At 36.9% G+C, this 12,123-nt stretch overlaps 1 protein-coding gene across 6 annotated transcripts in view; it reads right to left on the bottom strand.

The window, feature by feature from the left end:
- Positions 1-1,394: 1,394 nt before the first annotated feature.
- SUN1 (Sad1 and UNC84 domain containing 1) overlaps positions 1,395-12,123 on the bottom strand; it is a 36,221-nt gene continuing 25,492 nt past the window's right edge. For all 6 annotated transcript variants that reach the window (XM_026083340.1, XM_026083341.1, XM_026083339.1 and 3 more), the window contains 13 exons: positions 11,919-12,012; positions 11,743-11,801; positions 10,360-10,505; positions 9,983-10,207; positions 9,360-9,446; positions 8,942-8,985; positions 7,791-7,926; positions 6,590-6,844; positions 5,968-6,052; positions 5,228-5,343; positions 4,464-4,631; positions 3,655-3,747; positions 1,395-3,185 (listed from right to left, as the gene is read on the bottom strand). In XM_026083340.1, coding sequence (XP_025939125.1) covers positions 3,072-3,185; positions 3,655-3,747; positions 4,464-4,631; positions 5,228-5,343; positions 5,968-6,052; positions 6,590-6,844; positions 7,791-7,926; positions 8,942-8,985; positions 9,360-9,446; positions 9,983-10,207; positions 10,360-10,505; positions 11,743-11,801; positions 11,919-12,012 — 1,622 coding nt within the window. In that variant the 3' untranslated portion in view covers positions 1,395-3,071. The remainder of the gene's footprint in view (positions 3,186-3,654; positions 3,748-4,463; positions 4,632-5,227; positions 5,344-5,967; positions 6,053-6,589; positions 6,845-7,790; positions 7,927-8,941; positions 8,986-9,359; positions 9,447-9,982; positions 10,208-10,359; positions 10,506-11,742; positions 11,802-11,918; positions 12,013-12,123) is intronic.

Here is a 12,123-nt window from a genome sequence, read left to right on the forward strand (position 1 = left end):
GCGGCGGCGGCGGCCGCCTCACTTCGGCAGCGGCCCGGCTGGCGGGGCGCAGCGCTTAGCTTTTTTTTCAGATGTATATGCTATCTCTATACACTGCAGCTACTGCTAGAGAGCCTCCTCCTGCACTGAGGTGACTGGGATGTTGAAGCCCAGCAACACCCCCCTTTCCTTAATTTTTATTTTCATGCTTAAAACATCTTTCCTGCAAGGATTTTAGGTAGCTCAGCCTTTAGCAAGCGCCTTTAAAAATATATATATCCAAAATAAGCACCTGATTCAGAATCACTTCCATTTCTAACATTGTTCTCTTCCACAAAGAAAAAGCTGCTCAGGCTAGTTCAAAGCTAAGTTTGTAATTAATTCCTCCAACGCTAATCCAGTGCATCTGAGTTAAATATTTATTGGGGGGGGGGGGAGTTTTTTTTTTTAATAAGTTAACTTTAGCATGTTTGCCTAGCTCCTAGCACTTGTGTAATTACAACTGTAAAAAAGCATTCCCTACAGCTTGATTCTGGCAGTGCATAGCCAACAGTAACCCCCAGGGAAAAGGGGCAGAATGATGAAAATTAAAACTACTTCCAGGATGGGATTTATAGTTCCAGCATTTGTGCAGTCATTTTCCTCACAAAATATTAATACACAAAGACAACATAGGACAAGACTGAGAAAAGAGGAATTCTTGAAACCAAGTAGTTTAAAACACTTCCATCAAGCAAATATGATTGTGTTTTTTCTTCAGAAGTTTCAAGGTGTTCTGAACAGCACAAGACAGGACCTTTCAAAGGAACAGTGAAGCAGGAAAAAAACGCCAAAATATATTCCTATTGGACTTGGAAGTCATAGCGAGGACATGCTCACACATTTGACAATTCACTGCACAGTAGTATGATCTATTTGGCAGGGAGAAAGGAAGCAGAGGAGAAACAGATTTCACATGCAAATAAACCGCAGGGAAAACCAAGCAAGCTCACAGAGGATAGGCTACTTCCTGGCTTACACCAACTAGTAAGACTTGTCATGCAAAAACCTTCAGATGCACAGAAGCTCACTTTATTTTTGCTGAGATAAGCATCCAGCACCTGTCCTTGCTGGCCTTATATAAGGAGATGAAGCCAAATACAGCACTGGTTGTTAGCTTATAAATGCATGTTTATCCTACCACATCCACTGTGCTACTAGACAGCATGGACCTTATTTTCATAATTCTAAGCAGGTAATTACCACAGACATTATACCACTTCCCCTCTTTGCCTTAACTTTTATTTTCTATTACTGCAGGCCAGAGAGTCTCATGAGCCACTTACTGCCTAGCAATAGGTTAATAGCTATTCAGTTCCAATGTTATTATAGTCTCTAATCTCCTCATACCAGTTATTTCAGCAGGTCATCACAAATACAGAAGAGAAACTTTATTACTTGCTTCAAATATTACATGCGCTTTCAAAAATTAAAACTCTTTATTTAAACATCTCAATAGCATCTTGTCAGTCTGTAGGCAGCAAAGAACAGAGACATATTTTGAAAAGCATTTACAAAAATACATTGCACAAAGTCCTATCTTGCTTTTTTAAAAATAAGTTAGTGTTATTCAAAATATGCCCACCCCAAGTATGTAATTTCAATTTATACAGGATAATTCTAATTTTAAATATGTAACCTATAATATGAAAACACCTGTACATGTTTAATCCAACTCCTCTGCGTAGGCCATAGGTTCTGCCTCTAGCCCAAGTGAAAGTGTTCTTCACATGGAGACTTGTTTAAACATTTGAGGACTGTTGTGCAACATACATTACTCTATTCAGAAAACCAGTCAGCAGTTCAATGTGTTAACAGTTCATGTGTAACTAAGTTGACCAATTATAACAGCAAGATAAAATTTCTGCACACAAGTACATTTTAGGAATCTTTTCTGAAAGGGAACTTCGAAGTAGCAATCCTGAGGGGAGCAATAAGCAGTTGCAACTCAACATAAGGTCCAATTCAGTTCTACACAAAAACACTGCTTGCGAGAACAAATATCTCTTATATCTGACTAAATTTTCTGGGAATGATTTAAAAAAAAAAGTCTTAAATATTTAAATACGGCAATATTGAGCATGAGTCTTTTGTAAATGCAGATTAGTAAGGTTTACTTCATAGTCTTGTTTTCACATACTGCATTATCACAATACAAAATTTACTGACTATAAAATGAACCAGCCTAATGAGCTTTTGTCCCCAAAAAGATCATTTCTGACATATGAAGATTGTTCCTCTCTCCAGTGCTGGTTCCAAATCAGTCTTGATGCACTGACTAGCTGGACTGAAGCTGTTAAGCCTGCTAAATTGCTTAGTAAACATTAGTATACAGCAATTAAACAAGTTGACTGAGTTGCTATGGTAAAAACCCTTAAAATAATTTCAGTTAAAATTATCCCTGACTTTTAGATCAGCTCATGGCCACAAGTTACAGTAAAGCATTCTCATTCGCTGGTGTTTAAACTAGTTTTGGTTGCATTAACTATCCCTGACAGTAATATTTATCATATTTAACATTTATTAAATAAGCCCTTTCAGATCCACCAAAAAGGTCAAAGACGAGGGTCATCTGGAGCACACCTTTAGCTACAGTCAGTGTTTAAAATGTACCCCAGTTTTTGGCTTATGGTGTCAAGCTAACAGAAGTATGCAGTTGAATCCTGGATTAAAAAAACAGATTCCTAGTTGCAGAAGACATGGTTTATTCTTTTAAAAAACCTATACATTCATTTGTAATAAAATAGGTATCACCTGTTTGCTAACTGGGCTTTATGAACCAGAGTAGTTTGCATGCAATATTTTTCTCAGCATGGACACAAAAGTATAAAGCTAACTGGCAATTGCAAGCTGAGCACCAGAGCGAATAAAAGTTATGTTAATACAGTTCTGCTGACAGTCTTCTGCCTTTATCAGAGGATCAGTAATTCTGCAGTATACATCTCACATCCTCATCCTTTAGATTCCAGTGTTCTAGGTTTTCCAGTATATACAAATTGGAAAAAAAAAGAATGTACAACGAGGAGAAAAAAAACAAGCTGTAGTGTAGGAGATTATTCGGCTGGTTTCCCATGCACTCTGAACCGATAAAGACATGTATATTCTGCATGTCCCCAATTAGAAACAATTCTCAGTTCCACTATTTGGAATAAGTTTTCATTTTTCTCCTGGAGGAGAAGGAAAAAGCAAACAAACTACAGTCAGGCTTCTAATAGATATGTGCACAACTAAAGTCACTTTTTCAGATTCCTGCAAATATTAACTTTTATCAATAGCTAAATTATACCCTGGGAACTTTATGACATTTTGAATAGAGCTTTCCTTTCCTTGCAATTACTTATTTGTGAAGGGAGTCAGAAGGAAAAGCATGGAGCAGACTCTTCATATGTTTAGTATCTCCAAAACTATTTGTGTGCAGATAGCAGAACACTTTCTCCCCTCTGACTAGTCTATTTAGATCATAGGGTTTAAGGCAGATACTTTCCATCTCTATTTGTACAGTGCCCAAGGAGAATGGGTCCTTTTATTCATCTATTCCCAAGGAGAATGGGGTGCTTTTATTCATCTATTCATCAGTGCACTATGATAGATAATAGCCTGTCTCCTGACACTTTAAATCCTTTCATCCAGACTGACCTTTACTGGAAACATCTGCAGTGGCTCTCCTCCTTGATCATAAAAGTAATGTCCAAGAAGTACACCTTCTTCTTGATATTCATCATCTAGACCCTGCAAGAAGAGGACAAAGAGTTTTGATCCCTTCAAATTTGAAATCAAAACTAGATACATGTCTATATAACTGTACATCAACAAGCAGTATTCAGAAGCCTATAGCAAAACCACTACCACAGTGCACAATACAAACTGCTCAGGACTAACAAGAATGAGAAAATATCAAGGTTATAAACAAGATGGAAGTTAATACAAGTCATCTGCAAACATTAGTTCTTAAGCATTTAAAAGAGCTGGACAAAGATTTCAGGCATCATAACTAACTATATTACAAAGTAGCCTGTAGACTTCTGTTATGCAACAGTGCCTACAAAAGTATGAAAGTTAAGCTATATTTTTAAAAAGATTTAAGGAGCATCGCAAATAAGGTGAAGAGCCAAAATGTGGGGGGGAGGGGCCAGAAAAAGGCATATAAGAGAACTGTTGAGTTGCTTAAMATTTTATGTTAGTCATAAAAACAGCATCTTCTCCCCCCCAAAGAGTTTTCTCTTGTAAAAAGCAAGACAAAACAAACAACTCCACCAAAATTAGTTTTACTACTTCTCATTCTTAGATCTGAAAGCTCTTCAAGAATATAAGCAACTCCAAGAACAACAGAAACATCATTTTCTCTTCTTTGGTATTCCTCCCTTGAGCTCATTTTCCAAGATATAAAACCCAAATATTCTTTAAGTTGTTAATGTTTGTAAACATAATTTCAGAGACAGACTTACATATACTGAAAAGTTCTTAGGAGCACTGGTGATATTTCCTGTTGGCGAAAGTGTTTTTGGTATATGTTCCACAGTAAAGGCAGTTGGGTAGATCTTCATTGAAAGTCTAACTACAAGATACCCCTGTGATCCTTTGAAAGCCCAGCAGTTTCCTGGATACATGTCCGGCTAGAGAACAGTTTTTAGGGAAAGGAGAAAATAAAAAACAACACAAGCATTTTTTTTTTCCTAAAAGTTGTAATGAATTCTGAACTATTAGGAATAGCCTTAAAAAGACAGTAAGTGGCAGAACCTAACCTATTTGGTAGAATACAAAGTCAGACTCAGAACAGCTTTGTTCCTAATCACAGTTCATCTTCTGAAACAATGGCCAAACAGAACGTAAGACGAAATTTCTCTGTGTTCATTGGATTACATATCTTGTTTGTGCAGTACAAAAGCATATGGACTGCACAATTTCAGCTGCACTCTCTTCAGGAAGACAGCACATCTTCCCGAACTACTAGCCATGTTTTGAAGACCCACCTTGAGATTATTTCTCAGCAGGAATCCTCCCAGTGCCCACACTTAGCAAAACTAAGACTTTCCTGGCAGGCTCAAGTAGAACTAGCCAATGCCCAGGATATACTGGAAGAACCCCACTCACAGGAACAAAGTTCAAAGTACATTCCCTCCCCAGCATCACAGACAAACATCCAGCATCCAAAAGACAACCCAAACCACTTAACATGTAGCATTGCAGAGTTTATTTAGCCTTTCATTACCTGAATCACCACTCTGGGAGACTGGGAGAAGTACCACAGAGGAATTCCAAAGAGGCTAATTAATGCAGTTTTAGTCTCATAGGTTTCAGAGCAGCGAGTACTCAGAATGCTGCCACCTTAAAAAAAAAAGATAAGTTGGGTTAGCAGAAGTAGTTACTTGTTTCTTCCCACTTTTTTTGAAGGCAAAGATTTGTAACAGCCTTAATGAAAATACCAGTTATTTCCAGTTATTTTTCCTCAAAAAGGTATTAAAGATATTATTAGATTCTAGGAATTTTAAGTACATTAATACAAGGATCAGATGCTTCTATCAAAATAAAACTTTACATTAAGGAAGCAGTATCCAATACTGTGGTATTTTAAGAACATGTTCTAGAATTTAAAAAAAGAGGGCTAAGGAAATAAACACTTTCCAAAGTGAGTTTAGTGATGTGCACATCCCACACAGACATATCTGCAGTTCTCAGCCAGTTATACACATACTTAGAAGAGTTATTCTGTCCCACTCCATGCACACCTAGGGAACCTGGACTCATCTGCTTTTATGTACATTTCTGGCCTCTACTATCTACCATAAAGCACATGGCTGGTATATCACCCTATTAACGACAGGCACCGATTACAGTAGTCTGACCATTGGACAATACACAGGAGGATGCCATAACTTTTAGTCTTCGCTTTAGATTTTCAGTAGATACAATGTCTGCTATTATCTTATTAGCATTTCCTCTGCTATTTACCTCCAGATTCTAAGGCAAAATCCACCATGCCAGTCTTGTCTTGAGAATAGAGCTTCAATGCATTGTTTACAATAATCCGAGCTTGCTACAGACATACACACAGAAGAGGAACAGAATGGAAAGAAGAAGATTTTAGTAACACCAACTGACAGAAAATTGATGCATACAAATCTATGTGAAGTTGCATGCATCTTTGAGATGCTGTACTCCACCACAATATTTGAAAGCCCCTGTCAAGACCCAAGCCATTTTTAATACATGGCTGTTTGGCTTAAAACAAACTCATATGACATCTCAATTGGTGTTTTCCTTCAACAGTTGCATTCTTTTCCCCACCTTCCCAAGTCATGGAGCTGCATTTTTTGGCATGCTTGTATTTTGGGAAATCTTCAGCTTTCAAGACAGCATACTTAGAGGGGAAAAAAGCATGTTCACAATGGACAAAAAGCAAGGCTGTAAGGATATATTCGACAAAGCATTTTCTGTAGTTCTTCCTCATTTCAGTTAATCTCTTCAGACATCTCTTAAAACCACTAACATTTGTATTGACAGTCATGCTCCATAAAATGCCTCCAAACCACTTCTTACAATTTTAGTTGAATTTTTTAGCACTTTAACTTACCGCTTCCGTGATTCCAGAAACCCCTACATTATTCACAGCATTTGTTACTACTTCAGACGTTAGTTTTTGGTTTGTAGAAGACATATGGAGAGTAATATTCTTGAGGATCTGCAACTCTAGATCTCGCAGCAAAGTCTGCAAATCACTTTTGCTCACAAAATTGGATGCAAGCCATTGGAGAAGTGATTCAGGAAAGTCTTCTTGTCGATCACCAAAAAACATTAGCTTGATGGATTCTTTGACCTGGGCATCTACCTAGCAGAAGCCATTAACAGTTGCAATAGAAATGATTAGTCTTTATAAACTATTAAGTAATACTGTATGTATAACATAGGCACATGAAATCAGTATGGACTTTCAGCACTATCGATAAATCTAGACTACATTGACTTATACTGGAACAATAGAGGTACAGAAGAACATATGAGAAATCCTAGGTGTTTCATAGATTTATTTGGTCCACCAGACCAAACAAAAGCAAAAATACGCAGAGCAAAATATGCAGTTTACATTTGGGGTCTGACTAATGCTTCAGAATAAAAATTGAAAATAAAAATAAAAGTTGACAGCAACAGTTCAAAGAAGGCACTATGGCAACTCTAAGGAGAGCAGTGTGCTTGTTCAGCATAGTTAACTAAGTCATTAACCACTCGCTTATGGATATGCTTTGATTCCCTACATGGGTAGCCAGACCATCTTGTGATAACACTCAAATAGGATATTTTGGCCAAAGTTGACAATCCCACATCAACACTTACTGTTCTGTTTTGTTATCTGCATTCTAGTCAGAGGTTCCGAACAGATGTTACAAAAGGCTTCAAAAAAATTTAAGCATGATTTTTTTTAAATGACACTCAAATCAAAAAACTAGTTGTTGCATTTACATGAATTACTTCTCCAAATTTGCATGAATTTGCTGTTATAACAACATACCTTGCTAAATACAGCGTACAGAACTGCATCATATCTTAAATGCAAATAAAATTGCCATTTTAGAAAACAAGTGGTGAACTCTTGTCTAGTAAAACAATACCCACTAGCAGGGGAAAAAAAAAATCCACAACCCCACCACATAAGGAAAGCACTACTCTTATTTAAGATGAATACTACCCCCATGTTACTTATTGCAGTACCTTTCAGGAAAGTGAGCAAACAAAAAGCAAGTAGTACCAGGTTTTACTGGGACAGTTACAGAACTTACTTTTTCATGAATGACATCTATTTTGTCGCAGCTTGCCTTCACACTTTGCCAATTTAACAGCTCTGATTTCATCTGAGACAACTCTAGTTCTAGCTTTTTAACTTTGGATAAAAGGTGATTATGTTCATCACCATCTCTGACAAAAAAGAGAGTCAATAATTAGAAAAAAGTAGTCTGAATCATTCCATCATATTCCAAAGGAATAAGAACACAGTTGTCTAATATGAAGTGCTTTCCTAGTTCAGTTATTCACCAAGATAAACATTGTGAGCCTACAGTTCCTTGAAGATCTTATTTAAAGCATATTTAGGATGAATATATTCAAAGCAAAATATTTTTAAAGCTATAGATAAAACCAGAAGTGATGACCTTTAGAGCATCACCAGGCTGGCAAACAAACAACTTGGATGTATAGATTTCTGTGTGTTTAAAGTTTCTACCAAACCAGTTGAGCTCTGCTTGCCCGAGTTTGCCATTTGGACTAGAGTGAATTTCAGGTTACCTTTCTTAACACTTGCCTATAAAGTTATTACTGTCTAAGTTGAGTCTGTAAATAGTAGGACACATTTGATCTATATAGATCAACCATCATTCTAAAGTCATTATTAATTTAAATAAGAATTCACCAAGTAATAGGGTTTTTTTTCCCCCCCTCTTCCAGTGGGAAGACTACTTAATGAAGTGCTGCAGGTTTTTTTCCTTGTATTACACGAGTAGACTGTAGTATAGCTGACAAGCCAAAAACATGGACAAAGATTAGTCTTGATAAAAGTTCAATACAAAGCCTATCAAAAATAGCTATTATATCCTTCACGAAGCAAATTGAGGAAAAATTCTCACCCCCTAATAAATGCATTAGAAGTTACATTCTCCTTTACTATGTAAACAGATTCCTCTAGTTAAAAAATAAAAAATAAAAAAAAAAAAGAGAGAGAGAGTTGCAGGACCACTTGCACATCACGAGTGGTTCTTGCTCAGCATCACGGTTAAAATCTATCATAAGAAAGAAGTACTTGTGCTGACAACAAAAACTCTCGGGGCAGTCAACTAGCACTAAGAAAAGGATAGTTATCATATTTCACAAAATAACTTCTATCACCATCAGTTAGTGTCAGGATTGAAAGAGCAAAATATTTGAAGAGTATTCATACCGCATCGTTTTTGCTTTGGCTATATCAAGCTCCTTCTGGATGTCCTAAAAATACAAGAGTTGATTTTAGCATACACAGGGTAATGCACATAACAGAGGGAGGACAATCAAGTGTCACATTAAAATGATGCATTTTAGCACCACCTATAAAAGTTTATGTCCCTAAATTACTTAAGTTTATGCTTCTCAGTTCTGCCTCACTGGTCAGTGAATAGCTTAGTGAATAACTAAGTCTTGGGTGTGGGGGGAGGACAACAGCAAAACCCCTACCCCTTTAAGAACAGGGAGGGAGGAGCAAGAACACAGACAAGGACTGAGACCGAAACAATTGCAATAATTAGAGTGAAGCAAATAAACAACTTAAGTCTCTCAGAAAAAGATTACAACTGTAACTAGTTAGCAAAGCTAACTCTCAATACCTCAGATTTAGCAGAGAGTTTTCCAAGAAGGTCTCCGAGTGTCCTGATGCGCACCTCATGTTCTTGATGTAAAGCCAGGAAGTCAGTCTTAAAAACAGGGAAGAAAAAGGTGGTGTACTTTGAGTACAAATAGTATAACTGAGACTTTCTACAAAGCACAGTGTTTCTTTCATTCTGTGATCATAACTTCCAAAAGTGCTTAAATGACTTATCCTGCAGATTGTGTGAGAAATTATAGCATTTGTAATAAAAAAAAATAAGAAAGTGTGATTCAGCAGTAGTGGGGGTTATACACAGGAAAGTTTACCACAAAACCCCTTCTTTCTTAGTAGTCCTTCCCATAATTTTTTCTCTGTATGAAAAGAGGATAAATCCAGCTGCTTTACAGTGATGTAAGATTCTACTTTAGACCATCTATCTGAAATTAAAACTTTGTCAACAGTAACAAAGAAAGAACAAAACCAGTGATTCTACTCTCTGGCATTTACTATCTATCAGTTAATTCTTTACCAGAAAAAAATAAATATATAAATAAAATCCAGAAGCCAGATCACTAATCTGCATTAATAAAACAGAGTACTTTGATCAGTATCAGAAAGCATCAATAACTAATTTATCTTTACCTTTTCCTCCTCTTTCATGTCTTTGAGATGCTGACTCATTACATTTTTTATTAGTGTCAATATTTCACTTCTGTCACTCATCTGGGCAACTTGATCTTGAAGGTTCTGGACTAGAAGCATCACTTTGCTATATTCTTCATCATGGTGATGGCATCTGTCAGACACGAAGGCCATTTGCTTTTCCAGCTCAGTTATACGACCAGAATCAAAGATATTTATGGTACCCTAAGGTGTAAAGATTTTTTTTTTAATGTATAAAATCAAGACATTTATTTGCATTACTCTTGGTAACAGCAGTTATTGCAAAATATTTAAGACATGGGAGTTAAAAAAGGTACTAAAACATATAAAGGTTCTTTCCTGCTGTTCTCCCTTACCTTTGGAGGCTGCACAGAATGAGAAGAATCAGGCTGTGGTTTGAGAATATGAAGAGAGTCATCTATTCTCTGTACTGTGTGAATTTTTGTCCAGTTCAAGGAGGGTAGTAATAAAATGAAGCGATCAAACCCCCAGGACCACATACCTTTTGTGAGCAGAAACAAAAGCAAAAAGGACGTTTAGGAGGAATCTCACTGAAGACTGCTATCTACAAACTGAAGCTTTTACTTAAGGAGACAGGCTACCCTGTCTTTGCATAGCACACAGTGGACACTATGCTAAATAAAAGCTAGCAACATGAGCTACTTTAGAAGGCTTTAAAATTGTTAAGCATCAAGCACTCAAGACAGTTCAGAAGCAACAACCAGTGACACTTGCACAGCTTTAAGTCAGATAACTTCTGCTTATATATCATATATCCTTAATCACATACTACTGCTTCCCTGGGACCTAGATTTCATTTATTCAATAAGACAGGCCATGCTCACTGAGCAAAGAGATATTAAATACTGCTTTAGATCTGAATGGAAAACATCTTGCCTTATATCCTATTTACTGCATATCATATTGCATCATTATCTAGTAAAAGTTGGAAGAAATTTATGTTTCCATGGAAACATAGCACTTGACAGAGATTACACTTATTTTTGCAATACCTTAGTGAGATGAAGTAGTATTTTCTACACTGGGTAATTTCTTTTCCTCATCTTATTCTCCTAGTACAAAGAATTCTGAGTCCCTATTGCAAGTCGCTGAGAAGCTTCAGCTTTTCCCCCAAAGAAGCTATAAGATTTTTATGACATGGGAAGACATGAAATTGCTCTTCAGAAATAGCCCAAATTGAAATAAACAAACTCTATTTAAGATATTTATTGAAGAAAGTGAATGACTGGCCTGGAATATTGCCAGCTAACCAGTCTAAGCTTAGCAATGTTTCAAGAAGCTAAAAGCACCATTTAGAGCAAAGGAATGACTTAAAACGAGTTGTTAAAGGAACTTAACAACCACATTTTTATGGAGGCTGGCAACACTCAGAGCAATCAGCACATAACCCACTCTGTGATCTCACTGCAGTTTCAATGAGGGGATGCTGGGGGGGGGGGGGGGGCTGGGGTGAGGGAAGACTTCAGTGCATTTACTCAGTCACTCTGTGTCTAAAGAGCTCTATAAAATTTGATCAAGGGTATTTTTTCACAATAAGAGCAAAGTCCACGGGCAGGACAGTACTTTGAAAACTTGAATTACTGCCCTGTTGACAAACTGAAATTTGGTCTTTTGCGCTTCATCTTCTCCATAATCTGAAGTTCAACTAAAAATGCTATTTTGGTACAACTGTAGTAAGCATACACCAACTTGTATTATCAATTAAACAATTCACATACCTAGTAAAAACAGCAGCGGGATGAGAAACAGTAATAGCTTGAAAATATTTGGAAGGCATCTAGATAAAGAGACAGGGAAAGTTTACATGAAACAAAATATATTTGTCATTTTTCTCTTTTATAACGGGGTAGAGAATTTGCTTAGAGAAAACACATTTTTTGTAAAGGATACACACCTTCTAAGAAGAAACGCACTGAGCAAAGACATCAGAGTAACAAGTTGATACCATCCAGTTCTAAGCCACTGGAACATGCCAGAAGCTGCCCTCCCTAGAAGACAAAAAAGCATAAAATATAACTACCGCAGCCCATGTCAAAGGAAACTAAGCAGAGGGACATGCAACTGTGGCCAAGACTGCTTTGCACAGCAGAGAAATGGAT

The sequence above is a fragment of the Apteryx rowi genome, unplaced genomic scaffold (genome assembly GCF_003343035.1).
Source record: "Apteryx rowi isolate R43461 unplaced genomic scaffold, aptRow1 scaffold_6, whole genome shotgun sequence".
In the NCBI taxonomy this organism is placed as follows: domain Eukaryota; kingdom Metazoa; phylum Chordata; class Aves; order Apterygiformes; family Apterygidae; genus Apteryx; species Apteryx rowi.